The sequence below is a fragment of the Cyprinodon tularosa genome, unplaced genomic scaffold (assembly GCF_016077235.1).
Source record: "Cyprinodon tularosa strain WSP-4 unplaced genomic scaffold, ASM1607723v1 ctg519, whole genome shotgun sequence".
Classification (NCBI taxonomy): domain Eukaryota; kingdom Metazoa; phylum Chordata; class Actinopteri; order Cyprinodontiformes; family Cyprinodontidae; genus Cyprinodon; species Cyprinodon tularosa.
In genome coordinates, this window is record NW_024039251.1 from 457,618 (window position 1) to 476,641 (window position 19,024).

At 41.7% G+C, this 19,024-nt stretch overlaps 1 protein-coding gene across 1 annotated transcript in view; it reads left to right on the top strand.

Annotated features, from left to right (window-relative positions):
- Positions 1 to 19,024, top strand: part of LOC119795641 (proprotein convertase subtilisin/kexin type 4-like) — a 208,408-nt gene that overhangs the window by 37,983 nt on the left and 151,401 nt on the right. Inside the window, exons 5-7 of the mRNA XM_038303717.1 lie at positions 570 to 658; positions 5,086 to 5,258; positions 9,398 to 9,613. Coding sequence (XP_038159645.1) covers positions 570 to 658; positions 5,086 to 5,258; positions 9,398 to 9,613 — 478 coding nt within the window. The remainder of the gene's footprint in view (positions 1 to 569; positions 659 to 5,085; positions 5,259 to 9,397; positions 9,614 to 19,024) is intronic.

The window sequence follows — 19,024 nt, forward strand, 5'->3', positions numbered from 1 at the left end:
GCTTTATAAAACTTACCCATAACCTATTCAGCATATGCCAGCGTTTTTGCCAAATTTTTCATACATCAGGCATACGCTGTATAAATTGCCAGGGTGTGACAGCACCATAAAGGGTAACACATACCAAAACAAAAGTACACTTTTCAGATTCTAAGAACAAAGAAACATTAGTCATTTCTCTGTCACTTTAAAATAAGCCCATATTTTGCTTTGGTTTGATACATGAAATTTCCCCACAATACATTCGTCATTATGGTTATAATTTGGCAAAATGCAGACGATGTTCGAGAGGGTAAAATGCTTTTGCATTCGATAACCACATTATACATGAGTTCAAAACTTAGTCCAACAGAAAGCTTTTCTATGATTAAGAGGAATCATTGATAATACCTTAAATATCCTTGCAACTCCTCTGATCTGAACCAGTAAGAATGTACCACGTGTAATTATTTGTCCTGGCACAGTTATTATACAGGCTCAGATCAGAACATCCAATGAAGCAGAAAATTCTCATCTCTGCCTATTTAGTCTCAGTATGTGGCTAACGTCTCAGTCCCGCTCTGTTTCAGTCACGGTACCCGTTGCGCAGGAGAAATCGCCATGGAGGCCAACAACTCCTACTGTGGTGTGGGCATCGCCTTCAATGCCAGGATAGGAGGTAAGGAAACCAGTCCAGCTTTAGGAGACGAGGGTAGGCAGTTCACTGTGGGCGCACTCTTCCTGCCAAGAAAATGACATGGCAGAAAAATCTTTATTACGGTCATTATGTTCCAGCGATGATCTGTTATTATTGCTGGTATATAATGAAAGTGCTTTTGAATTCAACATATACTTTTGGTTAAGAGTACACTGGAAAAATTATCTAGCAATAAGTAAAAATTTCTTAAATTAACTGTATTTACCCTTAATTTGAGTAGTTAAATGAGATGATGTGCTAATGGAATGAATATTTTTACTAATTCCGAGCAAATTATCTACAAGACACAGTAGATATTACAAACAGTAAAAGCTTTGATATTTTCACCTTATAAGAATTAAATCTTGATCATTTATGAATTGTATTACCATCATTAAAAAAAAAATAAAAAAAAGGGAGATAACTCACAGAGAAGGTAAACAGATTTAGAATGTATTCTATTCTTTTTATGCTAACAACTTTTTTATTGATTGTTAAAAAGTAAAAAGAAAAATTGTCATGGCATGTTTTTTTATGAAATATAATCTCAAAGATTATTTAGATAAAAAAATATATATATATTTGATAAATAGCTATACTTTTTTAACATTGTTTTATCATCTAATATATAATTATCTTATTTTCTATTGAAAAAAATATTTATTTCAATGAAAACAGTTGTTTCATTATTAATCTATTATTAATTTGTTATTATAAATTAAAGGCACACTATGCAACATTTTTCAGTTAATTAATGTGTTCCATAACGTTTTGGATGATTAAATGAGTCATTTCAGGTTGAACAAAGGTATTCTCGGCCGCCCTGGTGGTCTGTGGGGGAAATACCGCACTTGCAATTGCAGGAGCACCGACCCGCACCCACAGGCTCAGAAGTCGCGCGAGAGTCGGTCTTGCTTTACGGCGAGAACTGCTACACCCACCAGTTAAAGCATGCTCGTTGCTAGCACAGTGGCAATCTTTGTGCAGTGCTGCTTTCACACCGGACGCAGCAAAATCGCGTCTGCTGCTTCATTTTTACTGCTTGTACCAGTTAGTTCTGACGCGTGGCTGAAGCAGCTTTGCTGCTCTGGCTGCGCGGTGCAAAAGTGTGTATGACGAGCGTTGATTCACTATCCTTTCTCTGCCTTGCAGCTATATTTGCTGTGATCAGTGGGAATAAAGTAGTTTTAATATGTTTTTAAGTGAGAAAATACACCTGAAAACGTAATCAGTGCAGTCAGTTCATTCAGATTATCATCCTGCCTTACAATATTTTTTCTGTCGGAGCCGCTCAGACCCCCACATACCAGCGGTGCGCTGTCAGTAGGAATCCCTTCATCAGCAGCCTCTGGCCGGGTCGCCTCCTCGCGGTTCACCGCGGCAGCTGGTAGGTGTTTTTCATCTAAATAATCCAAACTGCAGGCAGCAGGATAATAAAAGCCAACATATTCTGCCGGCAGATTTCTGCATTTTAAGTTAATTTAGGCGTCAATAAACTGTTTAAGAGGAGTGATCATCAGCGCTGTGTCTCTCTCCCTGCCAGCTCCCAGATCAGCTTCTCTGATTGGTTGACGCGGCTCGTCGAGCAGCAAAAATTAAATTTTTCCATCTCGAGCAGCAGCGCGTTTGCGGCGCGTCAGATGCTTAGTCATTCGTTGCGTTCGCCTGTCTGCTAAGCTCAAAACAACCGCGCCTGGCTTGACGGAGAAACCAGGAGAACAGCTGTGCATATTTACGACAGTGCACTTTTACTTTCGCCCTCTGGGGGGAGCCTCGCTGGAAAATCAACACCGGTTGCATAGTGTACCTTTAATCTATGAAATTTTTTTGGCTTAAATTAATATATTCAGTTCTTTATTAATTGCACATCTAAATTAAATCCTGCTGTAAGCATTCAAGGGTTTTAATTACTGAATTGCTGTTGATAAGGAACAATCTTCTGTAGAGGTCTGTCTTCCAGCTGATCTGGAGAAGCCTCTGATTGAAGCCACTCTGTTGCTGTGTTTTATTAAGTATTTGGGTCATGATTTTATCTAGTGCTCTGATCCACATGCAGAAGACCAAACAGAGAGATCAGGGAAAAGTTTAACAGGTTTATTTGGAATGATGAGATGATGAGATGAGATGACACTGTCAAACCGGAACTGGAAAGTGAGGGGAAGACACTGCGGTTAGTTCAGGCTCAGTGGGAAATTAGATTCTTTGACTTGAAGAGGAGGAATAGGTTGCAGACTCACGTTTCCAGAAAAATCCAGTCGGTGTGGGATGTTCCAGTGAATGTCTTGTTCGATGGACGGACAGGGTTTACCCAGATTACGGTTGTTCCTTGGTGAACGGAGAAGCTGACTGCCACTTAGATTTCCTGCGATACTTGAACGGGTTATTGTGGAGATGATACTTGAGGGAAATGGTTGATCCAAACCACAAACTTAAATCCTCAGCTCTGTTTGGTTCTCAGAAGATCCTTCCAGGGGAGAGAAGGTCCGAAACATCAGGGTTGCAGGATGACTTCCGGACGAGAGGCAAAGACAAAAAAACAAGATTAAAACTCAGGTAGACAAAAACTCAGTTTGACTCAGCAAAACTCAGCTTGGCTAAAGTACCCAAAAACTGGCAAACACTCTGCCGTCGAGGTAGTGGCAGTCAGCAGCTTAAGAGTGCTCCGTTAATGAGGTAACCATCCGCAGGTGTGTGAGGAGGCCAACCAGAACCAGGCGCCGCCTGGTGGAGGAATGAAGACAAACACAAACAACACAGACTGGATTCTTAACAATTTGAAGTTGTAAAATCATCTCCATAGATTTTAGATTTCCCAGAACAGATAAAGTCTCATTTATCTGTTTTTTTATAGTGATAATAGCATTATTTTTCTAACATATTTAAGGGATAAATAAAATAAATACACAATTGAAACAAATTTTCTTCTTGATATACATGTGATATATGATATACAAAACCTATTAAATTCCGTGTTGCTTGTTGTTAAGAAAATGTGTGTTGATGTTAGGAAATAACCCCTTATATCCGACATCTCAAATCTAATTTAGTCTAGATACTCTGTCAAAATGAAAACAGAAAATGAGACACGTCCCTCGGCTAACCTCTGATTTTTGATCTCTGAACTTAGATCTTTTCATCCATGAGCTTCAATCATTTGTTCCTAAAAGTACGTTCCAGTACCCAGAAAAAAGAAAAACACTTCATGAGGCGAGACCAGGAATGTGTTTCTACAGTTAGTCCTAATTTTACCTTGTTGGGTCATAAACAGAGTCTGGTACAGAGGAGATGAAGGGGCAAAGACCTGCATGAAAAATGCATGTTGAACTGCTTGGTGGTTTTGAAAGCAGGGCCATACGGTCTGACATTCAGCAAAGTTTTTTCCTCATTTTTTCCTCTGTGAAATTATTTAGAATTACCTTATAAAAATGTTTGGTCTTTTCATTTCTTCCACTGCGGTTATTATATGCCTGTGATAATCCAAAGTTATGTTTCTGGCACACATACCATTTGAAATTGTAACCCAGATGTTTAGATTTGTTTTTTATTAGAGTATACCACCTTCTGCTGAGGTCATTATACATCAAATTTAGCCACATGGATTCAGAATAGGCTGCCAGCGAGTTAGATTTGTATATATACTGTAAACAAAAATTATTCAGTACTTTTGGCAGCAAAGCGGGCAACATTAAAATCGGAATATCTGAAATTATTTCTTTTCAAAAAAATGTTTTTTTTTAAAAAAGGTTACGCACATTTAGTCCTCCACTGTGTGTAAATAAATCATAAAATAAAGTAAAATAAAGTAAATAAATCCTATAGCTTGCTCTCGTCTTTGTTCCTCTCAAGAACTAATGTTTCTGGATTAACCACGTGCTAACCTGGTCGGACTGTGTCAACACATTAACACGCAGCCAGAAAAAGAGTAAAACAAAACAAAGCTTTGGTTGGATTTCCTGCCAGTTCCAATGGAAGTACACTGAAAAAATGAAATAGATGCTGTGAGGTTACCTTCAGTAAAAGGGAAATATGAAAAAGGCAAATAACCAGCTTTATAAATCCCAAAACATCTTTTTTCTTTGCCGTCTTGATGTGCTGGAGCACTCGTCTCCATGTTCAGCCTTTAATTGGATGCTGTGTCGCTGTTTCTCAGGGAATATCTTCCTGTTTATCCTAATTATAAAATAAATCAATAAAAGACACTTATAGTTACATAAATATTTAGTTAGAAATGTAAGAATTTGGTCGAATTAATTTTTTTACCTCTTAACGACCCTTTAAAGCTAATTTATTGTTGAGGTTCGATTTCATTCATTGTCCTAAAAAAAAAAAAAAAAAAAAACTTTTATTTTGCCATTTCCACTAGCTGGCCTCAAAATCCTGATCTGTGTGACCTGCTTTGTTTTGTACAGGCATCCGTTTGCTGGATGGCACTGTCACAGATGCCATGGAGGCCTCAGCTCTGACCTATAACATGCACTTCATCGACATCTACGTCTGCAGTTGGGGCCCACGAGACAACGGGGCCGAGATGGACGGGCCGCACCGCCTGACAGCGCAAGCCCTCCGGCTAGGAACTCACAAGGCAAAGCTTTCTTCCCAAAAGTTCACCATTCTGGCTGTTGCATTTAAGGCCTTCAGAACAAAAATGGTGTAAAATTTTGCAGCCAGATTTGGAAAACTTACTTTATCTGTTGATTCCTGAGAGGAAGTATAAAATATGGGGGAAATTAGAACCATCTACTGTAGCCACAGGGTTTTTTTTTTTTTTTAGGAGATAGCAAAACCAGAGAGAAAAGAAAATGAGTGAACTAAACCTTATTCTAAAAGTCTGACTTCGTTACCTCCTAGAGAAAAAAACAAGTTAGGCATAATAACGTTTTCTGAATTACTTGCATGCACAAAATGCAAACCAATGAAGGCATGATCAATTAGGTGATCTGTAGCTATAAGAATATAGAAAAGACAGAAAACAAGTTAGAACCATGTAACTGTAGGATCAATGAGTATTTAACAACTAAATACTGGCTTAAAATGTGTCACTACTTCAAATTATTTTGAGTTTTTCTATGTGGGTGCCCAAGGTTTTTAAGGTTGACTAAAAAAACAATGAATTAATAATGACATGATCCAAAGATAATAGACTCTGAAAAACTATCAGAGAGATCTTGATATTGTTTACAACAAAATTTCGCTTCTCTGCTGTTAACCAGATGCACTACTTTAAACTTTAAAAACCTAGTGTGTTTTAATAGTAAAATTGACTTGATTGGTATGATCAAATTTTACAATTTTAGGTAAAAATAAATTTAAGAAAGACCCATTCAGATTAAACAGCTGTTTCACGAGTTTGTCCTGACCAAAAGATAGCAGAAGTTACAATATTTAAAACCTTGGTAAAAATTTAGATTATGAAATACAGAAACAATTTGGAAACATGGTCTCAAGTGGTCTTAATTTTGCTTAATGAAATATAATCATACTCCTTTACCAGGCATATTAAACAGAGAGAAACAAGATATAATTAGAACGCAAAGAACAGGAAGCAACACTTTTCATTGTGATCAAATAACAGATGTATGAGGGCAAAAGGCCAAGCATCGCCTTATAAATAAAAATGTACCAATGTACCAAATGCCTGGTGAACAAGGAAGATCATCCCACTCTAGAATAAAGTTCAGAATGATGAGTCAAGGCTCTACAGTTTGTTATGAGCCACTGAGAAGCATGATAAGTCAATCTTATATAGACATTAAGCTAAACAATTCATGTAAAACAAGTCTTCACAATTTAAAACATACATAAATGTTGTGCATATAAGCCGCTTTTTTTTTCTCAAATGAAAAACAAGCTTTATTCTGAAAGAAGCCCAGTGTAACTTTAATTTTTATTTTTTTTTTAAAGATTGTCAATACAAGGCTGAAAGGTAAGAGAGTCATCAAGTTTGCCTCCAAGGTAGTTATAACATGAACCAGCTGGATGAAGTTTTTCCTTTAGAGTAGACACTGTGGGCGGAGCTACAGGAACATTCTTAGTGTTTTAAAACAGCATTGGTTTAGTCTTGTCAACAATCAGGACTAGTTTTAGCTGCTAAAGTGTTAGCTGGATTACATTAAAATGCTTTTTGTGAGAAAATGAATGTGTGGTTAGAGCTAAACGCAAATGCAGAAAGGAAGACATAAAGATAAGTAAAAGTTCAAAGAACAAAACAACAGGAGACAAGATATGCATGACCAATGTTCTATAAACGTTGACTGTAACTATAAACCAGCAATTCAAAGGGTATGAAAAAATATCACAATCAATAAAACTAAAGCTTTGTTATGGATGGTTTTACACCTCACGTGTCTTTACTATAAAGTGTGTATTATATATATATATATAATTATTTTAGAACTGTAAATACACGGTCACGTGTTTATATTACTATTTTTTTTTTTATTTATTACCGTTTTCAAGGCTGCACTTTAAAAAATGAAATTGTCTAGAGCTGTTTTAAATGAAATTTCTTTTAGTATACACTCATGTATACGAAATGAAAAAAAAAAATCCGTCTAATTCTAAGTATATTTTTGCTGTAACATCAACTCCACCATAAGAAAACGAGAAATGGTTATAGATCTTCCGTTTACTGACGTTTTACCATACCCTTGTCAGAATACCTGCAACTTCAAATAGTATTTTTTTTAAGCGCTTTGAAGCATAATTACCACACTCCTGACTTATTTTTGTTTTAGTTTTTTTTTATTATGCTATTCAAACTGTTTTTTAGCTTTAAACATATGAGAGTAATGACTACCCTCAGTGATCTGTGGCTGTGCAGCTTGTTACACAACAGCTCTGAAGTACTGGGTCTTTTGATGTCTTTCTACTAGAAACAGCATTTTGCATCTTCAGCAATTTCAGATACAGTAGCTTCTATGTCCACCTTTGACTGCTTTGGATAGATACCGCCACTGCAGACTGGGCTCACCCAGTCTAGAGCTAAAACAAGGAGTACTGGATGGTCTACTCACACAATTGGCTTTCAAGAATCTGGCGGTTACCCTTTGGAAGATCCAGAAAAGTATCCTGCTCCTCCCAGGGGCAGCACCTTTTGGTAATTGGAGCTGCCACAGCTCACACCATATCTCCAGCCCTTATCAAACCGATTAAAATTCTTTGGCTTTCTTATTCTGTCCTACAGCTAAAACAACAACAACTTGTGGAGCAAAGTGTTCTCTTTGCTGTCTTATATATCCCTCATATTAAAAAGCACACTTGCTAAAAAGACATGCAATATTCCCCTTGTTTGGTGTAGAGATGTTGTCCATATACACTATATTGCCAAAAGTATTTGCTCACCTGCCTTGACTCACATATGAGCTTAAGTGACATCCCGTTCCTAATCCATAGGGTTCAATATGACGTCGGTCCACCCTTTGCAGCTAGAACAGCTTCAACTCTTCTGGGAAGGCTGTCCACAAGGTTTAGGAGTGTGTTTATGGGAATTTTTTACCATTCTTCCAGAAGCGCATTTGTGAGGTCGCACACTGATGTTGGACGAGAAGGCCTGGCTCTCAGTCTCCGCTCTAATTCATCCCAAAGGTGTTCTATCGGGTTGAGGTCAGGACTCTGTGCAGGCCAGTCAAGTTCATCCACACCAGACTCTGTCATCCATGTCTTTATGGACCTTGCTTTGTGCACTGGTGCACAGTCATGTTGGAAGAGGAAGGGGCCAGCTCCAAACTGTTCCCACAAAGTTGGGAGCATGGAATTGTCCAAAATGTCTTGGTATGCTGAAGCATTCAGAGTTCCTTTCACTGGAACTAAGGGGCCAAGCCCAGCTCCTGAAAAACAACCCCACACCATAATCCCCCCTCCACCAAACTTTACACTTGGCACAATGCAGTCAGACAAGTACCGTTCTCCTGGCAACCGCCAAACCCAGACCCGTCCATCAGATTGCCAGATGGAGAAGCGCGATTCGTCACTCCAGAGAACGCGTCTCCACTGCTCTAGAGTCCAGTGGCGGCGTGCTTTACACCACCGCATCCGACGCTTTGCATTGCACTTGGTGATGTATGGCTTGGATGCAGCTGCTCGACCATGGAAACCCATTCCATGAAGCTCTCTGCGCACTGTTCTTGAGCTAATCTGAAGGCCACATGAAGTTTGGAGGTCTGTAGTGATTGACTCTGCAGAAAGTTGGCGACCTCTTCGCACTATGCGCGTCAGCATCCGCTGACCCCGCTCCGTCAGTTTACGTGGCCTACCACTTCGTGGCTGAGTTGCTGTCGTTCCCAAACACTTCCATTTTCTTATAATACAGCTGACAGTTGACTGTGGAATATTTAGGAGCGAGGAAATTTCACGACTGGATTTGTTGCACAGGTGGCATCCTATCACAGTTCCACGCTGGAATTCACTGAGCTCCTGAGAGCGACCCATTCTTTCACAAATGTTTGTAAAAACAGTCTGCATGCCTAGGTGCTTGAATTTATACACCTGTGGCCATGGAAGTGATTGGAACACCTGATTCCAATAATTTGGATGGGTGAGCAAATACTTTTGGCAATATAGTGTATGTCATTTAAAAACACTACATATTCAGTTCTTGGTATCTCTTAAGATAATCATGGACTTTAAATCAAATTAAAAAGGAGATGTACAAATGCAAGTAATGGATGATAGGGAGTTAAAATGTTTGCCTATTTAATGGACTCATCATTTTCCTTTCTTTAGGGTCGACAGGGGAAGGGCAACATTTTTGTGTGGGCATCAGGCAATGGTGGAATGCAGCAAGACCACTGTGGTGCAGATGGGTATGTCAACTCCATCTACACCATCGCTATCGGAGCGATCACTCAGGCCGGGAAGCCCGCCTACTTTGGTGAATCCTGTCCTGGAGTGATAGCAGTAACCCTGACTGGGGCCAGCAATGGAATCTCACTGCCTTTGGTTAGTGTGTCAGTATTTTCTAGTACAGTATGTCTAACTGCAGTATTTCTCAGAAATTTTTGTGTTTGTGAACTAGCAGCATGACTCTTAGGCTGCTTTGAGCTAAGAGAAGGCTGTTAAAGAGCAGCCACTGGTGTGATATTTATCAAGGTCTGCCAAATGACCTAGGTGATTGCTGGGCACACTCACAAAGACAAGCAGAAATGAGTGTTAATTGGAGGTAAAGTGTGGCTGTAGTGGCTGAGAATGGAAGAGGAAGGAGAAGAAGTGTTGATGGCGGATGTAACACTAAGAATATATGAGAAAGATGTTGTGGCCAATTTTATCACTGCGTTAACACTCCTCTCTATTGGGATCTAAGCAGTTTTAAAACTGCATATTTGTATTGGAAAACATATAAAAAGTTTGTTTATTTTTAAATAATACTTTTTCATTTGCCACTAACAGGTGGAAGGTATTACAGACACACTTGTCCTCTGTAAGAAAATCCAACTGCAAGGAACATAAATCATATAGAAAAAGCTTAAATTAGTAAAGTAGTAATCTTAACTATAATCTCTACCTGTTACCTGGATTTACAATTTGAAAAAAAATGAAGAGTTTCTGCATATTGTGTAAAGTACTCTGAATGGTGTTTGACTATTTCGGATATTCCATATATAATTGGTCCAAGCATTCAGCATGATACCCATTATTGTAGATGAATTTTTCAACCTTTTTGCCACATTCAGGCTTCAAACATAAAGGTCTAAAATTATTTTATAAAAGAATCAACAACAGGTGAGACAAAATAATGAAGTGGAACGAAATTTATTGGATATTTAAAAACTTTTCAACAAATAAAAAACTAAAGAGTGGGATGTGCAAAATGAATCACCCCCTTTACTTTCAGTGCAACATATTCCCATTATCAGTTCGTATGAAATCGTACGAAAAGTTATGCACACTATTTCGTACGTTTTGGATGTTTTTCCTCAAAAAACCAGATCAGTGCGCATGCGCTGGCAGACAGAAAAAAAAAGCAGATCCGCGGACGGACATAAAAATGGGAAAAACAGTGCAATCATCACTTATGATGATTGCACTGCTACTTTCCGCGCCGACAGAAACAAAGAACTCAGCGGTAAGAGCCGAGGAGGCGGACTCTGTGTTTACATCAATAACAACTGGTGTAAAAATGCTAGAATAGTCACAAGTTTTTGCTCTCCGGACATAGAGCTTCTGACTGTTAGCTGCAGACCCTTTTACCTGCCCAGAGAGTTCACTGTTGTTACCATCACAGCGGTGTATGTCCCCCCCAGCGCTGATACAAAGGAGGCCATGAGTGTTCTCTATCGGACTGTCTCTGAGCTGCAATCTACACACACAGAGGGCGTTTTCATCATTGCTGGAGATTTTAATCAGGCGAATATGAAAACTGTTCTCCCTCATTTTTATCAACACGTGGATTTTGCTACTCGAGGCGGACTCTGTGTTTACATCAATAACAACTGGTGTAAAAATGCTAGAATAGTCACAAGTTTTTGCTCTCCGGACATAGAGCTTCTGACTGTTAGCTGCAGACCCTTTTACCTGCCCAGAGAGTTCACTGTTGTTACCATCACAGCGGTGTATGTCCCCCCCAGCGCTGATACAAAGGAGGCCATGAGTGTTCTCTATCGGACTGTCTCTGAGCTGCAATCTACACACACAGAGGGCGTTTTCATCATTGCTGGAGATTTTAATCAGGCGAATATGAAAACTGTTCTCCCTCATTTTTATCAACACGTGGATTTTGCTACTCGTGGAGAGAACACTCTGGACTTAGTTTATACAAACATAAAAGACGCATTCAGAGCAGCCCCCCGCCCCCACATCGGCTCCTCAGACCACCTTTCTGTGATGCTAATTCCTGCATACAGACCCCTGCTGATCAGAGCAAAACCTACAGTGAAGCAGGTGAGGGTCTGGACGGAGGGGGCCATGGATGCACTCCAGGACTGCTTTGAATGCTCTGAATGGGACATGTTCAAATCAGCAGCAACATATGACAACAAGATCAATGTTGATGAGTACGCCATGACTGTTTCAGCCTACATCAACCACTGCATCGAGGACGTCAGCACAACAAAGACCATCACCACCCGAGCCAACCAACGGCCCTGGATGACTGAGGAGGTCCGCCACGCGCTAAAAGCACGGAACTCAGCCTTCAAGTCTGGTGACAAGGAGGCACTGAGGACAGCTAGAGCCACCCTGAACCGTGCCATCAGGTTAGCAAAGCGGAACCATAACCAAAAAATCCAGCATCTGTTCCACGACGCCAACAACACCAGGAGCATGTGGCAAGGCATACGGGCGATCACAGACTACAACACGCCCCCTGCCCCGGTGGATGAAGTTGATGCTGACTTCCTAAACGGACTAAATAACTTCTTTGGGAGGTTTGAGGCACTAAATCGCACTCCAGCAGTGAAGGCTGTCCCACATCAGGAAGAGGAGGTTCTCTGCCTTGACACAGCCGACGTGTGGAAGACTCTGAGGAGGGTCAACCCGCGGAAGGCCCCAGGTCCCGACAACATACCTGGGCGGGTGCTCAAGGAGTGTGCAGGTCAGCTAGCTGGTGTCCTCACGGACATTTTTAACACCTCGCTGGAGCAAGCCACAGTGCCAGCATGCTTCAAGTCTGCCTCCATCATCCCAGTGCCAAAGAAACCTCAAGTCACCTGCTACAACGACTACCGGCCCGTCGCACTGACTCCCATCATGATGAAGTGCTTTGAAAGGCTGGTAAAGGAACACATCGTCTCCAGTCTCCCCCCAACACTCGACCCGTTCCAGTTTGCCTACCGGCGAAACCGCTCCACTGAGGACGCCATCTCCTCTGCTCTTCACCTGAGCCTGGCCCACCTGGAGGAGAAGAACACCCACGTGCGGATGCTGTTCCTGGACTTCAGTTCAGCGTTTAACACCATCATCCCACAGCACCTGGTGGGAAAGCTGGAACATCTGGGCTTCAACACACCCCTTCGAAACTGGCTGCTGGACTTCCTCAGCAACAGACCTCAGTCAGTCCGGGTCGGTCAGAACACCTCTGATGTCATCACCCTCAGCACGGGCTCCCCTCAGGGCTGCGTCCTGAGCCCCCTGCTGTTCACCCTGATGACATATGACTGCGTCCCCAGGTTCACCACCAATCACATCGTGAAGTTTGCGGACGACACCACGGTGGTGGGCCTCATCAGGGACGACAACGACCGGGACTACAGAGAGGAGGTGGAGCAGCTGGTGGACTGGTGCAGTGAAAACAGTCTGATCCTGAACGTGGAGAAGACGAAGGAGATCATCGTCGACTTCAGGAAAAACCGCCCCCACCATGCTCCACTGCTCATCAACAGCTCAGCTGTGGAGGTGGTCAGCAGCACAAAGTTCCTGGGGGTGCACATCACGGACAACCTCACCTGGACTGTAAACACTTCATCTCTAGTGAAGAGGGCACAGAAGCGCTTGTACTTTCTGCGGAGGATGAGGAGAGCCCGCCTGCCCCCGCCCATCCTCACAACCTTCTACAGAAGCACCATAGAGAGCGTTCTGACCAGCTGTCTCTCTCTGTGGTGTGGAGGCTGCAGAGCTTCTGACTGGAAGAATGTGAGGAGGGTGGTGAGGACAGCGGAAGGAATCATTGGGGCTCCTCTTCCCTCCATTAAGGACATTTCATCACAGCGCTGTGTGTCCCGAGCCCGTAATATCATCAAAGACCCCTCACACCCCCACCATGGACTGTTCTCCCTGCTGCCCTCTGGAAAGAGGTTCCGCAGCATCCGCTGCAGATCCACCAGGTTGTGCAACAGCTTCTTCCCCACTGCCATCAGACTGTTGAACCTTTGATCCACAATCCGAACTCTGCACCTATTGCACATTATCGGGCATCAAATGCTGCTGAACTTTTAACTTTTAGCCCTTTAAATTGTTCATCTCATTGTATTTTTCAATAACGCATTTTTTGCACAAATGCCATTTTGCACTGAACCACTGCAACTTGCACACTGTCTCTTATCCTCTGCACTGTTCACACTTTGACCACTGCTGCACTTTTTGTATTTTTCTATAACTCGTGCCATTTGAAATATCAATGCAACGTTCATAAGCTGTATGTAACGCAATTTCGTTCTGTATGCACCCTGTGCATACAAAATGACAAATAAAGAAGTCTAAGTCTAAGTCTAAGTCTAAGTCTAAGTCTAAGTCTAAGTCTAAGTCTTATTCATGTCTCTAACTACACTCACCGGCCACTTTATTAGGTACCCCATGCTAGTAACGGGTTGGACCCCCTTTTGCCTTCAGAACTGCCTCAATTCTTGGTGGCATAGATTCAACAAGGTGCTGGAAGCATTCCTCAGGGAGTTTGGTCCATATTGACATGATGGCATCACACAGTTGCCGCAGATTTGTTGGCTGCACATCCATGATGCGAATCTCCCGTTCCACCACATCCCAAAGATGCTCTATTGGTTTGAGATCTGGTGACTGTGGAGGCCATTTGAGTCCAGTGAACTCATTGTCATGTTCAAGAAACCAGTCTGAGATGATTCCAGCTTTATGACATGGCGCATTATCCTGCTGAAAGTAGCCATCAGAAGTTGGGTACATTGTGGTCATAAAGGGATGGACATGGTCAGCAACAATACTCAGGTAGGCTGTGGCGTTGCAACGATGCTCAATTGGTACCTAGGGGCCCAAAGAGTGCCAAGAAAATATTCCCCACACCATGACACCACTACCACCAGCCTGAACCGTTGATACAAGGCAGGATGGATCCATGCTTTCATGTTGTAGACGCCAAATTCTGACCCTACCATCCGAATGTCGCAGCAGGAATCGAGACTCATCAGACCAGGCTACGTTTTTCCAATCTTCTATTGTCCAATTTCGATGAGCTTGTGCAAATTGTAGCCTCAGTTTCCTGTTCTTAGCTGAAAGGAGTGGCACCCGGTGTGGTCTTCTGCTGCTGTAGCCCATCTGCCTCAGAGTTCGACGTACTGTGCGTTCAGAGATGCTCTTCTGCCCACCTTGGTTGTAACGGGTGGTTATTTGAGTCACTGTTGCCCTTCTATCAGCTCGAACCAGTCTGGTCATTCTCCTCTGACCTCTGGCATCAACAAGGCATTTCCGCCCACAGAACTGCCGCTCACTGGATGTTTTTTCTTTTTCGGACCATTCTCTGTAAACCCTAGAGATGGTTGTGCGTGAAAATCCCAGTAGATCAGCAGTTTCTGAAATACTCAGACCAGCCCTTCTGGCACCAACAATCATGCCACGTTCAAAGTCACTCAAATCACCTTTCTTCCCCATACTGATGCTCGGTTTGAACTGCAGGAGATTGTCTTGACCATGTTTACATGCCTAAATGCACTGAGTTGCCACCATGTGATTGGCTGCTTAGAAATTAAGTGTTAACGAGCAGTTGGACAGGTGTACCTAATAAAGTGGCCGGTGAGTGTATGTTGCTTGCTGTTTTATATCTTAGGGTTAGGTGTAGGGTCAGGGTTAGGGCTAATGGTAATTTATATTCTATATTCGTGAATGGTGCGTCAGATGCCCATGCGCATACAACGAAAAAAACGTCCAAAACGTACGAAATTACAGTGCATAACTTTTCGTACGATTTCATACGAACTCATAATGAGAATACACTGTTTAGTGCAACAAACTCTTTCCAGAAGTTCAGTGAGGATCTCTGAATGATCCACAGATAGAGAAACACATAAGGCAGTTTTGAGATACTGCTGTGGGGAAGTTTAAAGCCAGATTTATAATTTAAGATTTCCCAAGCTTTAAACATTCCATAGAGCACTGTGCAAGAGAAAATATTTAAATGGAAGGAGTCTAAGACCACGGCGAATCTATGAAGACCCAGCCACCCCTCAAGCTTCTGCTCAAACGATGAGAAAACTGATCAGAGATGCATCCAAGAGGCCTATGATCACTCTGGATGAATTGCAGAGATCCACAGCTGAGGCAAGAGAATAAGTCCAAAGGACAACAATCATTCATGTACTGCAAATATCTGGCCTTTTTTTGGAAGAAAGCCATTTCTTAAAGATATCCATAAAAAGTCTTGTTTAATGTTTTCCACAAGCCACCTGGGAGACACAGCAAACATGTGGAAGAAGGAGCTCTGGTCAGATGAAACCAAAATCAAACTTTCTGGTAACAATGCAAAACGTTATGTTTGGCATGAAGGCAACACAGCTCATCAACCTTAGAACCAGAGGTGATTCTAGAGTCTGTGGGGGCCCCAAGCAAAAAATCCTAGGGGGCTGACACGTGTTCATCACCGTTATGTTAGGCTATAAATAATCTGACACCAATGAAAAATGTATTAAATAAAACCCTTTTTTTATTCCAAATGTTCTAAACATGAACAACCTTGTTATTTTGGAAAATATAAAAGAATAAAAGTAAAAAATAAACTAATAAATTAAAATAAATGTATAATAAAATAAAAAAAAACCAGTAAATTACTTTAAAAACCCAATATAAACTTTGTACAAAATATAAAATATAGTAAGTGTAGTGAAATTATTGGGGTCCTATACTGCTTCCAGAATTGCTGCTTACGGGCCTTGGCTTGTGCAAATGCAGACACTGAGGTCCCGTCCACACGAAGTCAAACCCTGGCCTAAACGCACTAATTTTTCATCAAACCAGCCTCTCATCCATACGAAGCCGGCCTTTCGGGGGTCTGTAAACAATCTTTTTTTTAATTAAGCCTTCAGAGTGGGAAGATTTTGAAACGCCGTTTTCGCGTTTCCATCTTTAAGCTCTAACCGCATTTTTTTTTTTACACGCATGCATCATAGCGTCGCCTCTAAACACGCATGCACAGTATCACATCAAAAAGTGGCGCCGTACTGTGTTGAATGGTTGCTGCTCATGCTACTCACCCTGCTGTTGGGCTTACAACAGAATCTTCTTCTGGAATATCTCCAGGAAGAACAGAGCAATATAGACGACATAGATCAACACCTGAATTTGACTGAACCACGAAAATGGACCTGCAGGCAGAGGCGCACCTTGTCAACAGGCAAACCAAGCAACTGCTTGGAGCCCCGAGCCGATGGGGGGCCCCCGAGAGCCAGCTTCTGTACACCCGGTAGATAAACAGCAACAGGTGAGCATGAAGTGGCAACGCTATAGTGACTGAGGAGATGCACAACTGCATTTAAAAATTCTGATTGGATGGAATGTTGATTGACATTGGCTTTGCCCAGTCAAAATCCAGCCTTGCCCAGCCCAGGTGGATGACTTCCCTTAATGAAAATGAACGTAGCCTAGCGAATGGGTGACGTTGTAGGCCTATCGTTCAGTAAATTGGAAAGCAATTATGTAACTAAGCTGAAGGAAAATTATTAATTTTCCATGTCTGAAGGGAGACTTTCAGGACTGGCGCTTATTTCTATAGAGTATAGCGTGCGAAGGTCTTTGGATCTGGAGGACTTAGGCCCCGTCCACACAAAGTCAAAACGAACACGAAACGCTAATATTTTCCAGAACGTTTGTCGTAAAGATGGAGACGTTAAATAAATGTGATCGACCACACCAATGCATGAAAACTCTGCAAAATGTATGCCAGGCCTGTAAGTGGCGCTGTGTTGCCAAAGCAAAAATAGGCGACGAAATGTTGGGCATGCGCACTAATATTTATACATGGTTGCCCTGCAGGCAGAGGTGATTCTAGAGTCTGTGGGGGTGCCAAGCAAAAAATCCTAGGGGGCTGACACGTGTTCATCACCGTTATGTTAGGCTATAAATAATCGGACACCAATGAAAAATGTATTAAATAAAACCCTTTTTTATTCCAAATGTTCTAAACATGAACAACCTTGTTATTTTGGAAAATATAAAAGAATAAAAGTAAAAAATAAACTAATAAATTAAAATAAATGTATATTAAAATAAAAAAAAACAGTAAATTACTTTAAAAACCCAATATAAACTTTGTACAAAATATAAAATATAGTAAGTGTAGTGAAATTATTGGGGTCCTATACTGCTTCCAGAATTGCTGCTTACGGGCCTTGGCTTGTGCAAATGCAGACACTGAGGTCCCGTCCACACGAAGTCAAACCCTGGCCTAAACGCACTAATTTTTCATCAAACCAGCCTCTCATCCATACGAAGCCGGCGTTTCGGGGGTCTGTAAACAATCTTTATTTTAATTAAGCCTTCAGAGTGGGAAGATTTTGAAACGCCGTTTTCGCGTTTCCATCTTTAAGCTCTAACCGCATTTTTTTTTTTTACACGCATGCATCATAGCGTCGCCTCTAAACACGCATGCACAGTATCACAACAACAATGGCGCCGTACTGTGTTGAATGGTTGCTGCTCATGCTACTCACCCTGCTGTCGGGCTTACAACAGAATCTTCTTCTGGAATATCTCCAGGAAGAACAGAGCAATATAGACGACATAGATCAGCACCTGAATTTGACTGAACCACGAAAATGGACCTGCAGGGCAACCATGTATAAATATTAGTGCGCATGCCCAACATTTCGTCGCCTATTTTTGCTTTGGCAACACAGCGCCACTTACAGGCCTGGCATACATTTTGCAGCGTTTTCATGCATTGGTGTGGTCGATCACATTTATTTAACGTCTCCATCTTTACGACAAACGTTCTGGAAAATATCAGCGTTTCGTGTTCGTTTTGACTTTGTGTGGACGGGGCCTAAGTCCTCCATATCCAAAGACCTTCGCACGCTATACTCTATAGAAATAAGCGCCAGTCCTGAAAGTCTCTCTTGAGACATGGAAAATTAATAATTTTCTTTCAGCTTAGTTACATAATTGCTTTCCAATTTACTGAACGATAGGCCTACAACGTCACCCATTCGCTAGGCTACGTTCATTTTCATTAAGGGAAGTCATCCACCTGGGCTGGGCAAGGCTGGATTTTGACTGGGCAAAGCCAATGTCAATCAACATTCCATCCAATCAGAATTTTTAAATGCAATTGTGCATCTCCTCAGTCACTATAGCGTTGCCACTTCATGCTCACCTGTTGCTGTTTATCTACCGGGTGTACAGAAGCTGGCTCTCGGGGGCCCCCCAGCGGCTCGGGGCTCCAAGCAGTTGCTTGGTTTGCCTGTTGACAAGGTGCGCCTCTGCTGAGAACACCATCCCCACTGTCAAACACGGTGGTGGACATCATAGTTTCAGCCTTCTTTTAGATTAGATTAGATGAGCTTTATTGATCTCAAAGCGGAGAAATTCACTCGTCACATGTTGGCATAGTAGTTACAGAAGAAGGTGCAAACAAGGAGGAAAAAGGTGCATTAAGAAGAATAAACAATATATATATATATACAGTATATCCAGGTATATATAGTATATCAAGATAAATAAGGATTTTCTTTTGCAGGGGCA